The sequence below is a fragment of the Dama dama genome, chromosome 5, assembly GCF_033118175.1.
Source record: "Dama dama isolate Ldn47 chromosome 5, ASM3311817v1, whole genome shotgun sequence".
Taxonomy (NCBI): Eukaryota; Metazoa; Chordata; class Mammalia; order Artiodactyla; family Cervidae; genus Dama; species Dama dama.
This window is the reverse complement of record NC_083685.1, coordinates 131,916,752-131,936,942: the sequence shown is the minus strand read 5'-3', so window position 1 is coordinate 131,936,942 and position 20,191 is coordinate 131,916,752. Positions and strand designations below refer to the sequence as shown.

Here is a 20,191-nt window from a genome sequence, read left to right as displayed (position 1 = left end):
GGAATAAAGCATTTTTATTAAGTGATAAAGTATAATAATAATACTGTTGGTGCCCTGTTTCCCACCTGATGGGACTGAGGTAGGAGGAGAGGTTAAATAACTCGCCCGGCTGACTGAGCCTTGACTGAGGCCCCGGGCAGCCTAGATCTGGAGTCCTTGTACTTGACCTTCCCAGGGCAATCAAGAGACAGCGAGGTTTAAGAGGGAGATTCCAGGCTACTTTTGGAGTTGTTTTAGCTTGATGAGCTTATAGCCAGTGGTCACTGTTACTTCTGAAATGGTGTCCTTTAACTTGAAGTCTGTTCCTTGAGATCCCTGGGGTCGTATAGACCAGGGTTTCTCAGCCCCCGGGCCACAGAGCAGGCGGCACCCCAGGAGGAGAGCAAGGCGGGCAAGCTTCGTGCCTGGGGACAGCCTTCCCTGTGCTCACGTTACCCTCTGAGCGCTGCATGCTGTCAGATCAGCAGCAGCTCTGGATTCTCAAAGGAGCTCAGCCCTGGGCTTGAATCATCCCTGAACCATCCCCTTCCCCCGTCTCTGTCAGTGGAAAATTTGTCTTCCATGAAACTGGCCCTTGGTGCCCAAAAGGTTGGGAACCTCTGTTACAGACGGAGCCTTGTCAGCAAGCTACCAGCTTCCTGTGACGCGTGAGGCTGGTTCACAGTTCTGCTCCATTTGATGTTACTCAGTGCATTGAGGTCGGTGAGAGGGGTATAGGGGCAGGCTATGGAGTTTATAAAGGAGCTTGAAATAGAGCAAGTTCTAGCATTTTGGCTATGTAAGCTGGGAATGAAATACACTACAAGAATTTAATATTAAAACCTGGGCTATAGTAAAGTCAGTCCACTCTCTCCTTGTTTTGCTGTGTCTTTAGGTTCACATGAATATGAAATGTCACTCTATGAAATTGTTACTTTATCAATTAGACCAAAAGAACTTCCTTTTTAATACAACATGTAGTAGAATATGTTGATAAATGTTAATGCAGTTGAACATTATGGGGTTTTATCAAAAGGGTAGAGAGTTTATGGATTTTTAGATCCTGAGTGCTGTGTTGACAACCATCTTTCCTTAGCTATCAAACTATGAAGATAAAAAATTGATTCCTGTAAAAGGTTCTTAAGAATAAAAATAAAGAGCATTTCTTAGTGACACACACTTGTTAGCCTTTGTATCTTATTGTCAGAAATGCACATTTACTCAGTTCAGTTCAGTTGCTCAGTTGTGTTCAACTCTTTGTGACCCTGTGGACAGCAGCATACCAGGCTTCCCTGTCTGTCACCAAATCCTGGAGTTTGCTGAAACTCATGTCCGTCAGTGGTCGGATGGTGGTGCCATCCAACCATCTCATCTTCTGTCGTTCCCTTCTCCTCCCACCCTCAATCTTTCCCAGCATCAGGGTCTTTTCTAATGAGTAAGTTCTTTGCATCAGGTGGCCAAAGTATTGGAGCTTCATCATCAGTCCTTCCAATGACTATTCAGGACTGATTTCCTTTAGGATCGACTGGTTTGATCTTGCAGTCCGAGGGTTCTCAAGAGTTTTCTTCAACGTATTTATTATCTTGTAGCATTTTTACTTTTCCTGTTGACATGGAGGCCTGAATTTTTTTCTGTACTTATTTCTTAAACTCATCTTTAAAAAACTAGAGAAGATGGTAGAAAGCATATGTAAGAGAAACATAGTTTGAAATTAATATCTGCAGTTTTATAAATACTTTAACTCCACTCCTATTCGTATACTGACTTTTGTTATATACAGCTTTGTATTTATGCTTCTTGAAGCCATTTTGATTACTTGCTGTCCACCTGGACACATGGATACCAACTTGGGAAGAAATCATATCACATAGCTTTTATAACATAATAAAACATTATTTGAACCTCATGTTAAAGATAGGTATGCATATTTAAAGAAAGCTGAGCACCAAAGCATTGATGCTTTTGAACTGTGATGTTGGAGAAGACTCTTGAGAGTCCCTTGGACTGCAAGGAGATCCAACCAGTCCATCCTAAAGGAAATCAGTCCTGAATGTTCATTGGAAGGACTGATGCTGAAGCTGAAACTCTAGTACTTTGGCCACCTGATGCGAAGAGCTGACTCACTTGAAAAGACCCTGATGCTGGGAAAGATTGAAGGCGGGAGGAGAAGGGGACAACAGAGGAGGAGATGGTTGGATGGCATCACCGACTCAATGGGCATGAGTTTGAGTAAATCCCCGGAGTTAGTGATGGACAGGGAGGCCTGGCGTGCTGCAGTCCATGGGGTCACAAAGAGTCAGACACAACTGAGTGACTGAACTGAACTGAACTGATGCATATTTATAATAATCATTTAAAATCTTTAAACTTTTTATATGTTGTCTTTTATAATAGATATGTAATATTTTTACTATTTGGAGATCAGTTTTCAAAACTTTAGGAACAACAGTGTACGACTGGAACAATTTTGAATGTATTTGTTTCCATTAGTATTTTTTAATTTGATTAGGACATAATCATTAAAATTAGCATTCCAACTTCCTGTATTTTTTCATAATTAACCTGTCTTAGTCAATTAATGTTATAAGCTGTGCTGTGACAGGCATCAGTTAATTAAAAGAAAAGTATGGTAGTAACTAGTTACTTCTTATCAGTTCTGAAATCCTTGCTTATTGTGTGGATAACAAACCTTTTTGTATGCATAGTCGAGCACTGACTGTGTGGTCAATGAGGATGAATTGAGAATTTGTGTGTCCCACAGTACTAGACGTGACTGAGCTTCAGAACCACACTTCCAAAGTCCTGTGATCTGGTGGGAAGATTATACCTGAATCATAGATGAATATTGGACCTAAGGGTTCGGGGTTGGAGTGGGAGAGGGGATTATCTTTAGTTGCTTTTAGTCGTTTCTGTGACCTTGTCCACTTTAACTGCAAACTGATCTTCTAAATCTTTTCTGTAGGAAATTTTGGGAGCGGTTTATTGCCCTGTGTCATGAAAATAATAGCCTGCATGGAATCACTTTTGAACAGATCAAAGCTCAGCTAGAGGCTTTAGAACTAAAGAAGACGTACGTGTTGAATCCACTGGCACCTGAATTTATACCCCGGGCTCTGAGAGTACAGCACACAGCAAACACCAACAAACCGCAGCAGTCACCCCCCAAGGTAAAGCCCTTTAGTGAAACTGAAGAGGTTAAAGCGAGAGCGCGCTGAGGCGTCAGAGCTGTTCTGGGCCTTAAGCTACTTTAAGTATTGGGGTTGACGACCAGCAGTTTCTGCAAGGAGCTTGTCCAGCGTGGGCATGTAAGTGAAAATATGGTGTGTTGTTCAGCCATGCTACTTGATGGCATTATCATCCTCAAAACGTTTTCAAGGACTTGACTGGGCCCTTTGTTTAATATAATCTCCCAGTCCTCTCTACTGATGGACGTACTTTAGCAAGACATGAATAAAACAAAGCAGCTTAAAAGACCATCACACGCATTAAAACCATGCTTTCACAGCCTATTATTTTTACAAGGAATAATATTATTATAACAATATTTGTATAAAGAAAATAGTTCTCATCTCTTGTTGATGACCAGCTAGTTTCAAGTGGTATTTGACACAGTGAGGAAATTGGCCAACTTCCTGAAGATAACTTGAGTTGTTTGTTGTTAAGTATTTGTTGTAAGAAATAGTCCAGGCACTGGGATTGGATGTGGGGGAATCAAGGCCATTTCTACTTTTGAACTATAGTTATTTTGGGCAGAAATAGCTGTTTATTTGCTAGATTGCCTGAAAAAAAAAAGAAATGCTTGCATTTACCATCTAGAAAAGAAAGCTATGAGAGTGGCCTGTTTAGTATTTACTCTGGTTGTTGGAGTGTATTTATAGTCATCAGCATGATATTAAACTTGCTGACATGAATTGAGGGAGTATGCCAGTTTTTGGCTTCATTTTAAAAACGTGAAACATAAGGTGTAAGAAGTAATTACTGGTTTAATATCTTGAATCTTTTAGCTGAGTAGGTATTAAACTGAGATGAGAACTGATTTTCCTGTGTTAATATACTGTTGTCTGAGTTTAATAGAAATGGACCTGATGTGCAGTAATGCTTCAGTGATTTGGGATTGCTAGGAGATTAAGCATTTTGCATAACTGAATCATCTAGATTTCTAAAGTTTAAACTATGAACAAATTAATAATCAACTTATTTATCAAATAGCTAAGTTTCTTCTGTGTGACAGCCATTACAGTGTGTGCTAGAGAAGCAAATTAGCTCCAGTCTTGTTGCGGTAGATGTTGGAGGGATGATGGTCAGCGGGAGTACAGTCCGCAACTGTGGAAGTTTAAGGTGGTTTCCACCATGGAGATACTGCTTAGGAGAGCGCCAGGTGAATGGAGTGAGGGCAAGAGTGAGGAGGTGTGTCAGAAGCTTAGAGTAGAAGCGCCCTTGGGGCAGAAGTTTTTGCCTGTATTAGTTCCTGCTCCAGCCTCTGTGCCCAGAACAGCGTCTGGCTTATCATAGGTGCTTAGAAGATGAGTGAGTGATGCCCAGTAAGGAGCTTAGACAAAAAGCAAGAGTCATGAGAGAGAGCGCGCTCTCAGGGAGCAGCAAGTAGCTTAAAGTGTGTGAAGAGTGGGAACCCAGTTACAAGCTCTTAGACTTTATTGTTTTTTATTTAAAATGTTGCAAAGACATTATACCTTTTGCACATTCTTAAAATACCATAACTACAATAAACTCTTTTAATTGACCAGTGTTAGCATTAATCGATGTATGATAGATGTAGCTATATTTAAGCCATGATACTAGATGTGTACTGACCCTAAGCAAGATCCTGAAGTTTGCTTTTGTTTTTTATCTTAAAGGTGAAGAAAATATGTATTGAATCCACTTGCTTTTCTAAAACTATAAGCTCCCTGAAGCCAAAAATCCTAGTCTGTGTACTCTTTATGGCCCCTAGCGCCTCGCCCCTCTCTGCACAGAGTGGGTGCTCAGTAAGGATCTGATAAGTAAATAAAGATTGTGATGCGTCCAGGAGAGTGCCATGTGGCTTTCTTCTTTCAACAGGAAGATTGTGTAATTAAAGGCCACAGTAGCTGTTTTCTGAGTTTTTTCTTTTTAACTTTTTGGGAAATGTTCTTCATTGACCCAGTGGATGTCGTCTGTTATTTTGCTGTCACTAACAGAGCGGTTCACTAAGTTGCTTGCACACCTGGCTGTTTAACATTATTTGCTCACGTGTAACCATGGTGACTTTAGATAACTAAGGTACAGTGAGCCAAAGGTTATTTTTGTCATCATCTCTCCCTGCACTCCCCAGTACTTTATTTTATTTCTGTTAAATTGTTTTGAGGATTGAATTTGTTACTGGAATCATTTTTTGAAATATAGCTTTCTATTGTAGAAAATTTCAAATATATACATAAGTAGAATAGTGTAAGGAAGTCCCGATCATTTGGCTTCATTTAACTATCAATTTATCTTTAATTTTGTTTGACCTACAGCCCAGTTCTCTCACTCTACTACCACTGCATATACACATTGGAGAAATTTGAAACAAATTTTGGATAATTTATTTCATATGCTAGAATCTTTTGATGAAGGGGAATTTACTTCATTGCAATAAAAATGCTATTTCTGAAAACATGACATTAAGCCATGTTATTTCCCCCCTAAGTTTCCTTAATGTTTAACTTTTAATACAATTCTGTGCATAAGAAATGTTAAAGTTTAGTGTTGTTAATGTTGGGCTGAGACTTAAAATCACGGCAAGATGTAATGTAGATAAAGTCATCCAGGGCTGGATGATGCTTGAACATGCTCTGGGACCTGCTTCCTCAGGACCATGTTTGGCGGCAAAGCATGCCTCTAGCTGTTTATCAGTCAAGCAGCTTTTTTCTCCTCACTGAGATGTCGGTCCTGTGGTTTAGTGAAGGTGCAAAATATTACAGACACGAGGAGCAGCAGGCAGTCCTAGCTAAGCTTTCGTTGGCTCACTGTCTCCCGGCATCATGTATTTATTGGAAAGCATCTGTTTCACAGGTGCCTACAGAGTGCGTATGGAGGACGTGATTTGCCTGTATTCTGTCTGCTTACTCCTAGGCTCCATGCTGGAGCAGTGTTGAGAAGCTGCTAAAATGGAAAGGGTTCATTTGTACCCCTCTGAAAGGTATTCAGAGGGTAGATAGTATTCAGAAATGGATCTTTTGAGAAGACTGTAGCATTGTTTTCTGGATTGTAGTCTGTGGGTCATTCCTCACTGTTTCCACTGGTGGTGTGTCTTAGTCTTACATTAGCCTCTACCTAGCCAGGGTGAACATGTCGTGGGCCCTCACAGACATTTGTTGAATGAATAAACAGAAAGTGATGAAAGAACGAGTGAATAAAAAATAATTGATTGAAGGAATAAATGGTTGAGTTAAAAAAAATCCTCAAAAAATAGATGATATGGACTGCATTTACTTATGAGCTTTCTACCAAAGGTATGCGTACTTTCTGAGATTTATTGGCAAAAGTTTGGAATTATCATCATGGAATGACTTTTACAGTTAGTCCCAGCTTACTGCTGCATCATTGTTTTGTTCGCATGCTACCAAACAGTGTGTATTTTGCATAGACCACGCACACTTACTGCCCTGCCATTGCACGCTAGGTCTAAATATGCTGGATGAGTTTTCCTGCACTGAACCACATTGAACCGCAATGAACCATACCGGTGCTGGTTGCGCTTGAAGATAGTATACTGTCTTTTAATGTGAGAGTCCCCAGGTTGCTTTTTTCCCTCATTTATTCAGCAATATTCATTGGGCCAGGAGATGTTGCAGGTTCAGGGAACCATTAGGACATAAACAGATGAAGCCCCAGATCGTTAGGTCCTTTCATACTTGACATGCATCATCTCCATCAACAGAGTCATCACAACAGCACTGAGATGTGGATGTTATCTTTCCAAGTTTCTTTTTCACTCAGGTGATGAATGTAGCACCCACAGTGCTGAGGTATATTGTCTACTATAGACTGTGATTACTCTCTGTATTGGTTTCCTATTGCTGCTGTAACAAGTTAGCACACACTAAGTGACTTCAAACAGTACACGTCTACTATCTCACGTTTCTTTGAGTCAGATGTCCAGGCTGTTTTGGTTGGTCTCTTGGCTCTGCGTCTCAGGAGGCCAGGATCAAGGTGTTGGTCAGCTGGGCTCTCATCTCAGGTCATGCAGGCTGTTGGCAGAACCCAGTCTTTGTGGCTGTAAGGACTGGGGTCCCAGTCTCCTTGCTGGCTGTCACCTGGGAGCCGTTTTTAGCCTCTGCTGACTTCTCTCCAGTTCCCCCCTGTGGCCCCACGTCTCAGAGCTGTCAGCGGTGCATGCAACCTTCTGTCTCTTGGAATCTCTGGCTTCCCCTTCTGCCGCATCCCTTGCTGCCTTTTCTACCGTATCTCTGACTCCAGCTGGAGAGATTGCTCTGGTTTTAGGGCTCATGTGATTAGATTGGATCCACCCAGATAATCCAGGATAATCTTCCTGTATTGTCTTTAGTTAGATCTGCAGAGTCCCCTTTGCCCCATAACATGTGGCCAGGGATTGGGCTGGACATGTCTCTGGGGGCGCTTTTCTGCCTCCGACACTGACTACACTGCTGTGTTTTCTCCACGTGCTACACAGTTGCCCCAGGTTGATGGGTTTACCGGCTAAGAAATCTGAACAGTTTGTTAACAGTTTTTTTACCTCTTGGACCTCTTGGTTAACCTCTTGGACTGACGTTATCTCTGTGCCACTGGCTCTCCTTTCTTCTGCTGAGCGTCTGCCTGCGGCTGCTCCTGTTATCACTTCTAACTGCTTGTGCTTCTCATCTTCCTGCTGTACTGCCGTCCCTGCCGAGCGCTCCTTCTTACTTTCTCTCCTTTCTTCTGCCTGCTTTTCTTTTCACTTCTCTCTTCCTCAGAAGCTCCTTCTTTTTTTTATAGCTAATGACAGTCACTGTGAATCTTCTGGTTAATGAACCAACTATGATTCTTCCTGGACTGTTTTTTTGTTTGTTTGTTTGTTTTTTAACTTTTTAAGAGTTAGAGCTGAGCTGCCCTTGCATACCCATCTCTAACCAGCTGGATGATCTGGGTATTTAAAATGCTGACTGATAGGGAGATAAATGAGGCATCACTGACCTTTGCTCTGGTCAAGAATGAACTTTTCTTCTTGCTGCAGACATTACCCCTACTTGAGTTTTCAGGTGTAATGTACGAAACAAAAAATTCGTGTGGCTGAAGGGTGAGTTGTGTAGTGTGCTCACTTGTGCTATACGGTGGCTTAGTGTCTTCAGTTCAGCCCATGAAAAGAGAAAAAAAAATGTTTTAAAGTCTAGACATGCACAGCCATTGTTTCTTCAAATGTTATTTCTGCCCAAGAGTCATTTTTAATGCCACTGTATGAATCTGCCATTGCTTATTTTAATAAATTTTCTATTGGTGGACATTTAGATTCCTACAAGTGTGATTACTGTGTTAAAGTGTATGTACATTTTTGGTGCTTTTGACATTCACTGCCACATTGCATTCTAGAAAATTTGTACATTACCTTAAGCAGATTATAACACTGTATATTTTCCTGTTCACTCAGTAAATTTTACAGTGTAAGACCACATGAATCATACTCAAAATATCATACACCCAAAGCATGTTTACGTCCATGTCATTATTTTAAAGGTTCTTATCTTCAAGAGTTGAAGACTGATATGTTTCCCTTGAAAAGAGCTTTTACATCATCATCTAATTCATAGAGAATTGATAGAGAAGCTGCAAAGGAATAGAATTTAAGTATCAGTCATGTTGGTGAATATTTCTTTTAACATAAAAATTCATTTAAAAAGAAAAAGGAATTTTAAGTATCCTTAATTTGAATTGAGGAAACTTGAGGCCTAGCACCATGACTTAGTGTTTAAAACAGAAACTCAGCTCAGAGGCATCTGATGGTTATTAATTACAGACTCACAATCTTTAAATTTTAATTGTTGTTATATACATTTCATTTGCATGGGACTAGGAAAATGGTTATTGTTCTTTCATATCAGGTATGTTTAAATTATTATTTGTGTTTTTCTGTAAAGGGGAAAAGCCTCCATCATACCCAGAATGATCATTTCCAGAATGATGGAATTGGTAAGTGGAAGAATTAGTCCTGTGGAAACTTGTTTTTGTGATGCAAGACATTTATCCCAGATTTCATGGGGAGAGGGACACACACACACAGACACTTTGGAACTCAGCCAGCTTTTATTTAACACAACTGTTCTTGTGAATGCTCTGATGTGTCATTTCTGTCAAGGGGTGGTTTTATGGGCACCAATGTACATAATATAGAAATTGTTAGGATGAACATTTAAGCCTCCTGTGCAGTATAAGGTTTTGGATATAATATTGATATATCATTGATGTCTTACAAGTGTTTGTTTATACATTTTAAGATAAAGTTTATTTGATTCAAAATATTGCAGAATTATGCTTTTAAAACAATATCGCTTAACCATTTTGTATGTGACTGTGTAACAGTTGCAGGTCAGAACTTTATTCTGAAGAATTGTGTATGTGTTCTACTCTTAGAAGAATGTTTACTGTATATGCATGTTTATGTGTTGTATGTATGGTTGTCTCTCTTGAAAGCCACATCTCCAGCTCCTTGCAAGACATTTAAAATTATGCTAGTTTATAAAAGGGCTTCCCTGATAGATCAGTTGGTAAAGAATCCACCTGCAATGCAGGAGACCCCGGTTGGATTCCTGGGTCTGGAAGATCCGCTGGAGAAGGGTTAGGCTATCCACTCCAGTGTTCTTGGGCTTCCCTTGTGGGGAAGTTTATAAAAGGAATACGTTGTACCTCTCAAGTCAAATAATTTCAGTGAATGTGGTAAAATGATTATTTTTTTTAATATGCTTTACTCTTCCACACTGATAACTCTTTGATTATAAGATAGCTTATGGCAAACCTGGGAAATGTATTTTGCTGTGGGATGACTTTAATTATTTTTGTCTATGTGAATATGTAGAGCTATTATGTCCTTTTTCTATTTGTTTTTCAGTTCAGCCCAATCCCTCTGTGCTTATTGGCAATCCTATCAGAGCATATACTCCTCCACCTCCTCTTGGACCTCACCCAAATTTGGGGAAATCTCCAAGCCCTGTTCAAAGAATCGATCCTCACACTGGGACGAGTATTCTTTATGTACCTGCTGTCTATGGAGGGAATGTCGTTATGTCCGTGCCTTTACCTGTAAGTAGCTGTTTAAGATACTCTCTGTCGAATGAGATAAAATAGGCTTCACTAAATTACTACCCAAATAGTGTCCTACCAGTCTTTTTTTTTCGGCTCTTCAATGCCTGTAAACTTCTTTAAAAACAGCCCTTATGACCCCAAAAATGTGAATTGTTGGTTACAGATTGTTATTGGATTGTCAGTGGCTGTCAAGAAATCTGTAGATTGGATGTTTTGAGAAGCCTTTGTATTGTTTTAAGTATTTTTACTGGGAAAAGTTGGGCTAAAAGTTAACAAGAGCTAGTAAATTGGACTCTTGTTTTGTAAAGTGATGTTTTTATTTTATCTTTTGCTTTTTCATTCTTATATAATTTACTAACGCTTCCTAAGAAGGAGACAGAAAGGCGTAGAGTAGCCTAGCTCCCTTGGATCTAAACATATCTGAGGAATTCCACGCCTTCCTTCTGAAATCCTGCCTATACTTAAAAACATTATTAAATCATTTCTAAGACTGCCTAGATTTTTAGAGGGCTTCCATCTTATGTAAAACTCATTTTTATTTTCTTTAAGATTTTTGAATATTTTGGTAAGTGAAAAATTTACTGTTATACAAATATTTCCAAATCAGGAGTTTTTAGCCTGGAAAATATTTCTTTCATTTAAGACAAGTACTACAGTTTCAGATAGAGATGATCATTGTCAAGGATCTTGGACACCCCTGTCCACATGCCCAAAATGCAAAAATGCATATCTGCTGACATTTTTTCAGCCGTATTGGTCATGATAGTTCACAATCACGGCAGCCAGTGAGGATAACTGTCAATAAGAAGTATCTCATTTATGTCAACTCCCCATAGACTTTCAATTTTAGCTGAGTTGTTTCTTCCCAGACAGCCTGGCAACATTATACATCATCTGCTTTAAATAGTAAGTCGCTTAGGATCTAGATTTCATTTCACTAGGTCACAGAGGCTTTTATTATATAAGATTTCTAAGAGTCTGCATTTAACAGTTATATTAAAATAATAGAGATGGTAGCTCAGATGTAATTGTATTTATTCCTTGTATGTTAATATGCAGCAATTATATATTTAGACACACCTAAAGAAATTTTCTGTTTCTTTAGTTTAATTAATCAGAAGCATTAGGCAAGAATACTGGAGTGGGCTGCCATTTCCTTCTCCAGGGGATCTTCCCAACCCAGGGATCGAACCCGGGTCTTCTGCATTGCAGACAGACGCTTTACCATCTGAGCCACCAGGGAAGCCCCTCGATATTCGAAAATTTGAAAGAAATTTTCTGTTTCTGTAGTTTAATTAATCAGAAGCATTAGTTAAATTAGTGACCTGTTTGAATTTTGCTGACAGTAAATGAACCTTAAATGATTTGATTATTCATATAAAAGAGTAGTAATACATATTTTTTTGAGTTGAGACTCTTTAGACTGAATTCTTTCTTAAAGTTTTTCCCTGTTCTTTTATTCAAGTTTATTAAACCATATATATATACAGTTATGACTTTAAAAGGCAATTTTCATGGTAACCTGTTACATATGTGCATTCATATTGAAGGAAAATGATTCAAGTCTATAAAATGATTTGATGCCTCAAAAAATAATTGTTAATACCTATTTTAAGTTGTTGATTTCTTCCTAACCTAGTGTGTACAGAAGTGATCAATTTTCCCTTCCACACTAAAGATTCAAAGAGCCAATTAAGATATAACCATCATTCTACCAATTGTTACTACCAGCATTCATTTTGTAGTTATTCAGTTTAGTAGAATTAACATCTCTGTGTGTTTGCTCTTTCCTAATTAATAGCACTGTAGCAGTTTGACTGCCACAGTGTCCTTAAAGCAATTATTCTGTTTCTTGTAATAACCTAGGTGCCGTGGACAGGATACCAGGGCCGGTTTGCAGTCGATCCTCGCATCATCACGCACCAGGCCGCCGTGGCCTACAACATGAACCTCCTGCAGACGCACGGACGCGGGTCCCCTGTCCCTTATGGCCTCGGGCACCACGCCCCCGCCAGCCTGGGGCAGCCGCAGAGTCAGCACCCGGAGAAGGAGCAGCACGAGCAGAGTCGAAACGGTGAGCTGCTTTGCTGTTCTCACGCTCGTAAGTGGATGACATGCCAAGTGGTATCACCATGTAAAGTTCCTCTAGCTGGATGATTGTTAACTCGTTCACAGAAGACCTCTTTGAGAAGGAATCCGATGTAAAAACCCTGGGTCCTCTCTCCAGAAGACACAGATAAGTGCACAGATATACATAATTTGCATGCAGCCTGTCACTTATGATTGATATTATCCATTTCCTGAAAAAATGTTAGTGTTTAGATTATTTTAAATGAGAATCATTTAAAACTGAGACAGCAAGCCCTCTCCCGTTAAACATTTTTGTTTATGCAAAATATTTGTGTAGCATACTAAACATGAATGCTACTCTGGCAATAATTGATTTAAAGTAGTTATTTCTTGTGCAAATCCTAGTCTCTTGCCTACTAGAATTTATAAATAAGGAAAAATTACCCTCTGTATTTTTTACAGTCTAGTTTATTGGGGTATAGTTTATACATGGTGAAATTCAGCCTTTTAAGGTGTAGTTTGATGTGTCTTGACGCATACAGAGAGGTGTTCACCACCACCAGTATCGAGCTTCAGAGTTTTTACATTACCCTAGAGACACCCTCATATTCCCTTGCAGTCAGTCTCCTCCTCCAGCTCCTCTGGCGCCCGCTCCTCTGGCTTACGTCCGTGTACTTTCGTCTTTAGTCTGTCATGTAGATTAAGTCATAGTGTCTGGGCTCGTTCGCTTAGCTTAATTTAAACTTTTGAGATTAATTTGTGTTGTCTGTGTCAGTTGTTTGTTCCTTTCTGCTGTTGATTAGTAGTCCCTTGCATGGATTACTGCACTGTCTTTATCCATTAATTGTTTTTATCTGTCCTTAATTATTTCTGATTTTTGGCTGTCATGGGTAAAGCTGCTATGAACATGTGTCAAACATATTTTCGTTTCTCTTGGGTAAATACCCAGGACTGAGCTGTTATGTTGGCACTTTTGTTAACTTTGTAAGAAACTGCCATACTCTTTTCCAAAGTGACCAAAACCATTTTTAATTTCTACTGTGTGTGAGATTTTTAGTTGCTCCTTAGCTCTCATTAGTTCTTGGTGCCATCAGCTTTTTAAGTTTTCCCCTTGCTCATGGATATCTGATAATATCCAATTACTGTATTGTTTTGCATGTTCCTGGTGACCAATGATGCTGAGTATCTTTTCATTGGGTTTGTTTGTTATGTATACATCTTTGATGCAGTGTCTATTCGTATCTTTTGTCCACTTTTTTATGGCTTGTCTTACTAAGTTATGAATTCTTTATACATTCTGGATAAAAATCTTTAATTAGATGTGCATTTTGAAAATATTTTCTTCTAGGTTGTCTCTTGCCTTTTAATTTTCTTAACAGTATCTTTCAAAGAATAGAAGTTTTCATTTTTGATGAAGTCCAGTTTATTTATTTATTTTTCTTCTATGTGTCATGCTTTTGGCATAGTATCTTGAGTTTTTTTGCCTTCTGTGTTTTTTTCTAGAAGTTTAATAGTTTCAGCTTTTATATTAGGGTCTCCTTTGAGTTAATTTTTATATATGGTATGAGGTAAGAATTGAAAATTTTCTTTATGATCATTTTGTTTTGTTTTTGCATATATGTATGCTCAGTTGTTCTAATACCATTTTTGTTATTTATTTATTTTTAATTAACTTATTTTAATTGGGGGCTAATTACTTTACAATATTATAGTGGTTTCTGCCATACATTCACATGAATCTGCCATGGGTGTACATGTGTTCCCCATCCTGAACGCCCCTCCCACCTCCCTCCCCATCCCATCCCTCTGGGTCATCCCAATGCACCAGCCCTGAGCACCCTGTCTCATGCATCGAACTTGGACTGGCAATCTGTTACACAAATGATAATATACATGTTTCAATGCTATTCTCTCAAATCATCCCACCCTCGCCTTCTCCCACAGAGTCCAAAAGTCTGTTCTTTACATCTGTGTCTCTTTTGCTGTCTTGTATATAGGGTCATTGTTACCATCTTTCTACATTCCATATATATGCCTTAATATACTGTATTGGTGTTTTTCTTTCTGACTTACTTCACTCTGTATGATAGGCTCCAGCTTCATCCACCTCATTAGAACTGATTCAAATGCATTATTTTTAATAACTGAGTAATATTCCATTGTGTATATGTACCACAGCTTTCTTATCCATTCATCTGCTGATGGACATCTAGGTTGCTTCCATGTCCTGGCTGTTGTAAACAGCTAACACCATTTTTTGAAAACAGCCTCCTTTCCTCTGTTAAAATCACCTGGTGCCTCTGTTAACATCGTTTGCCACGTGTGTGAAGGCCGTGTTGTCTTCTGCTGGTGCGTGTGCTTATTTTTGCCTAGCATGCTGTCTTGAGCACGGTAGCTTTACGAAAATCGTGAAATTGGGTAGTATGAGTCCTCCAACTTTATTCTTCTTTTTCAGAAGATTCTATTCCATGTCCTTTGCATTTTCACCTACATTTTAGAATCAGCTTGTCAGTTTCTACAAAAAAGCCTGCTGGGATTTTGATTAGAATTGTGCTGAACCTGTGGGTCAGTTTTGGGGGAGAACTGACATCTTAATATTTAATTTTCTGATATATGAACAGAGTGTCTCTTCTTTAAGGTCTTCACTTTCTACCTTAAATTTTTTTTTTTTCAAACTACAAGTCTTGCACGCATTTTGTTAAGGTTGAAGTCCTAGGTTGATATAGGTATCTCCCCAGTAGTGCATCCCACAGAATCCCAGTATTATATTTTTATTTCATTCAGTCCAGTATACTTTCTGATTTCTCTTAAAATTAGACCCATGGATTATTTACAAAGGTGAATTTAGGTAAGTTATTAGAGATTTTCTAAGTATTTTTCTCTTACTGCTTTCTACTTTTAATTCAGCTGTGATAAGGGAACACACTTTGCATGACTTGAATCCTTTTGAACTTATTGAGATTTGTTTTACGGCTCAGGATGTGGTCTGTCTTTCTCATGCTCCATGCACATTGAATAAGAGTGGAGCACTCCAGTGCCCGCAGGTCGGGTTGCTTGATAGGACTGTTCAAGTCTGCTTTGTCTTTGCTGATTTTCTGTCTACCTTTTAAAAAATGAATATTGAGAAAGGAATATTGAATTCTCCAAATATCATTGGTGTTTATCTATTTTTCCTTTGACTTTTGCTTGATGATTTTTGAAGTTTCTGATGTTAGGTACATAAACATTTAGGATTATAACTCTTGGACATGAGTTTAAGCAAACTCAGGGAGATAGTGAAGGACAGGAAAGCCTGGCGTGCCACAGTTCATGGGGTCGCAAAGAGTCAGACACGGCTTAGTGACTGAACAACAACAACTCTTGATTAAGTAGCTCATTTTTCATTATGGAATGAACTTCTTTATCTCTGATGATATTCTTTGCTCTGTGCTCTACTTTGTTGAACGTCAGTGCAGACACTTCACCTTTCTTTTGGCAAGTGATACCACAGTATTTGTTTTAACTTCTATTTTTAGTCTGTTTTGTCTTTATACTTAAACTGTATTTCTTTTAGTTTACAAAAAATCTAATGTGACAATCTCTGCCATTTAGTTGGGAGGTCTAGAACATTTATACTTGATGTGATTATTGATAGAGTTATTTTATCATCTTCCTATCTGTTTCAAATTTGTCCAGTCTGGTTTCGTTCCCTTTTTCCTTTGATTCTGCCTTCTTTTGAATTAGTTGCATATTTTTTATGCTTCCATTTTATCTCCTTTGCTGGATTATTAGCTGTAGCTCTTTTTATTATTTTAGTATTTGCTTTAAGGTTAATAGCATTCATCTTTAATTTACCACAGTTTACTTTCCATTTTATGTTTTATCACTTCAGGTATCAGGTATAGCAAAAGAACATTACAATATTTCAGTTTTTCCTCTTCTGGCCTTTAAGTGTTGTTACCATGCATTTTACTGTTACCTATGTTATAAGCCCCAAACATTGTTATTATTTTCATTGAAATAGCCAAGTATCTTTTTAAAGTGTTTTAAATAATAAGACAAATAACCTTTTGTATCTCCATGTAGTTAGTATTTCTGATAGTCTTGATATTCATGTTTCTATTTGAATAAGTTTTCTTCTGCCTGAAGGACTTCTTTTAACACACCTTGTACTACGAGCCTGTTGGTGATGAATTCTTTCAGCATTTATATGTCTGAAAATTTTTTATTTCACTAGCAATTTTGAAAGATTTTTTACAGGGTATAGAATCTTGGTTGATAGTCTTTATCTTTTAGTTTTCTTGCTTACATTGTTTCCAATGAGAAATCTGATGTCATCTTTATCTTTGTTTTTCTGTATATAACATGTCTTTTTTTCTCTAACTACTTTTAAGAGTTTCTTTTTATACTAGTTTTAGTAGTTTGATTATGATAATATTCCTTGGAGTAGTTTTATTCATGCTTCTTGGGTTTGGGGTTTGTTGAGCTTCTTAGATATGTGGGTTTACAGTTTTCATCAAATAAGGAAAGCTTTGACTTCTATTTCATTAGAGTTTGTTTCTGCCTCACCTCTTTTTCTCTTCTGGAGTTTCAGCTACCCATTTCAGTTCAGTTCAGTCAATCAGTCGTGTCTGACTCTTTGCGACCCCAGGGACTGCAGCACGCCAGGCCTCCCTGTCCATCACCAACTCCCAGAATTCACCCAAACTCATGTCCATTGAGTCGGTGATGCCATCCAACCATCTCATCATCTTTCATCCCCTTCTTCTCCCTTCTTCAATCAATCCCAGTATCAGGGTCTTTTCAAATAAGTCAGCTCTTCGCATCAGGTGGCCAAAGTATTGGAGTTTCAGCTTCAACATCAGTCCTTCCAATGAACACCCAGGACTGATCTCCTTTAGGATGGACTGGTTGGAGATCCTTGCTGTCCGAGGGACTCTCAAGAGTCTTCTCCAACACCACAGTTCAAAAGCATCAATTCTTCAGCCCTCAGCTTTCTTTATAGTCCAATTCTCACATCCATACATGACTACTGAAAAAACCATAGCCTTGACTTAGACGGACCTTTGTTGGCAAAGTAATGTGCTGTCTGGGTTGGTCATAACTTTTCTTCCAAGGAGTAAGTGGCTTTTTATTTCAGGCCTGCAGTCACCATCTGCAGTGATTTTGAAGCCCCCCAAAATTAAGTCTGTTACTGTTTCCACTGTTTCCCCATCTATTTGCCATGAAGTGGTGGGACCGGATGCCATGATCTTAGTTTTCTGAATGTTGAGCTTTAAGCCAACTTTTTCACTCTCCTCTTTCACTTTCATCAAGAGGCTCTTTAGTTCCTCTTCACTTTCTGCCATAAGGGTGGTGTCATCTACATATCTGAGGTTATTGATATTTCTCCCAGCAATCTTGATTCCTACTTGTGCTTCATCCAGCCCAGCATTTCTCACGATGTACTCCGCATATAAGTTAAATAAGCAGGGGGACAATATACAGCCTTGACGTACTCCTTTCCCGATTTGGAACCAGTCTGTTGTTCCATGTCTAGTTCTAACTGTTGCTTCTTGTCCTGCATACACACTTCTCAGGAGGCAGGTCAGGTGGTCTGGTATTCCCATCTCTTAAATAATTTTCTACAGTTTGTTGTGATCCACACAGTTAAAGACTTTGGCATAGTCAGTAAAGCAGAAGTAGATGTTTTTCTGGAACTCTCTTGGTTTTTTGATGATCCAACGGATGTTGGCAGTTTGATCTCTGGTTCGTCTGCCTTTTCTAAAACCAGCTTGAACATCTGGAAGTTCATGGTTCACGTACTGTTGAAACCTGGCTTGGAGAATTTTGAGCATTACTTTGCTAGTGTGTGAGATGAGTGCAATTGTGAGGTAGTTTGAGCATTCTTTGGCAATTCCTTTCTTTGGGATTGGAATGAAAACTGACCTTTTCCAGTCTAGTGACCACTGCTGAGTTTTCCAAATTTGCTGGCATATTGAGTGCAGGACTTTCACAGCATCATCTTTCAGGATTTGAAATAGCTCAACTGGAATTCCATCACCTGCATTAGCTTTGTTCTTAGTGATGCTTCCTAAGGCCCACTTGACTTCGCATTCCAGGATGTCTGGCTCTAGGTGAGTGATCACAGCATTGTGATTATCTGGGTTTTTTTGTATAGTTCTTCTGTGTATTCTTACCACCTCATCTTAATATCTTCTGTTAGGTCCATACCATTTCTGTCCTTTATTGAGCCCATCTTTGCGTGAATGTTCCCTTGGTATCCCTGATTTTCTTGAAGAGGTCTCTAGTCTTTCCCATTCTATTGTTTTCCTCCATTTCTTTGCATTGATCGCTGAGGAAGGCCTTTTTATCTCTCCTTGCTATTCTTTGAAACTCTGCATTCAAATGGGTATGTCTTTCCTTTTCTCCTTTGCCTTTCACATCTCTTCTTTTCATAGCTATTTCTAAGGCCTCCTCAGACAACCATTTTGCCTTTTTGCATTTCTTTTTCCTGGGGATGGTCTTGATCCCTGCCCCCTGTACAATATCATGAACTTCCATCCATAGTTCTTCAAGCACTCTGTCAGATCTAATCCCTTGAATCTGTTCGTCACTTCCACTGTACTAATCATAAGGGATTTGATTTGGAATGGTCTAGTGGTTTTCCCTACTTTCTTCAATTTAAGCCTGAATTTGGCAGTAAGGAGTTCATGATCTGAGCCACAGTCAGCTCCCGGTCTTGATTTTGCTGACTGTATAAAGCTTCTCCATCTTTGACTGCAAAGAATACAATCAATCTGATTTCGGTATTGACCATCTGGTGATGTCCACGTGTGGAGTCTTCTCTTGTGTTTGTTGGAAGAGTGTATTTGCTATGACCGTTGTGTTCTCTTAGCAAAACTCTGTTAATCTTTGCCCTGCTTCATTCTGTACTCCAAGGCCAATTTGCCTGTTATTCCAGGTATTTCTTGACTTCCTACTTTTGCATTCCAGTCACCTATAATGAAAAGGACATCTTTTTTTTGGGTTTTAGTTCTAGAAGGTCTTATAGGTCTTCATAGAACCATTCAACCTCAGCTTCTTCAGCATTACTGGTCGGGGCATAGATTTATTAGGCTTCTTGAAGAACTGATGTTGAAGCTGAAACTCCAATACTTTGGCCACCTGATGCAAAGAGCTGACTCATTTGAAAAGACCCTGATGCTGGGAAAGATTGAGGGCAGGAGGAGAAGGGGACGACAGAGGATGAGATGGTTGGATGGCATCACTGACTGATGGACATGAGTTTGGGTAAACTCCGGGAGTTGGTGATGGACAGGGAGGCCTGGTGTGCTGAGGTTCATGGGGTTGCAAAGAGTCGGACATGACTGAGTGACTGAACTGAACTAAAATTTTCCCACAGTTCGTGCATGCCCTTTTCATTTTTAAAAAAAATTCTTTTTTTCTTTTTGTGTTTCATCAAGCATTGTTTCTGCTGCTAATGCCTTCAGGTTCACTGTTTTTCTTCTGCAGTGTCTACTCTGCTAACTGTATTTTTCATCTTGGGCGTTGTAGTTTTCGTTTCTGAGGTTTAGTGGTAAGGCTGTTTTGGCACAGAGTCCCAGTGGCATTCTTAAAAGATTGTTTTCAAGGAAGAACTCAAATTAAGGATTCTTTGAAGAGATTTAGAATATCCAGTAGTTAGTTCTTATAGATTAAAAGTCTTTCACATGCATGAACTAGCATTATTTGTCTGTTATAATTGTGATTTTTTAACCTTAATACTGCTTCCTTTATTATTTATCATCCACTTATATTTAGTTTGATATCTAGTACTTTTGAAAATATAACTGCATTCTTTTCAGAATATCTTTATTTAGTTTAGATTCCTTTGTGTGCGTGTGTGCTGAGTTGTTTCAGTCATTTCCAACTCTTTGCGACCGCATGG

The 20,191-nt window shown here is 38.9% G+C and overlaps 1 protein-coding gene and 1 non-coding gene across 15 annotated transcripts in view; one reads left to right on the top strand and one right to left on the bottom strand.

Annotated features, from left to right (window-relative positions):
• HELZ (helicase with zinc finger) overlaps positions 1-20,191 on the top strand; it is a 142,027-nt gene that overhangs the window by 96,968 nt on the left and 24,868 nt on the right. For all 14 annotated transcript variants that reach the window (XM_061145052.1, XM_061145056.1, XM_061145043.1 and 11 more), the window contains 4 exons: positions 2,942-3,146; positions 9,072-9,123; positions 10,040-10,230; positions 12,100-12,307. In XM_061145052.1, the coding sequence (XP_061001035.1) occupies positions 2,942-3,146; positions 9,072-9,123; positions 10,040-10,230; positions 12,100-12,307 (656 nt within the window). The remainder of the gene's footprint in view (positions 1-2,941; positions 3,147-9,071; positions 9,124-10,039; positions 10,231-12,099; positions 12,308-20,191) is intronic.
• On the bottom strand, positions 11,405-11,476 carry TRNAC-GCA (transfer RNA cysteine (anticodon GCA)). The gene has a single exon. It is a non-coding gene; the product is annotated as a tRNA-Cys (tRNA).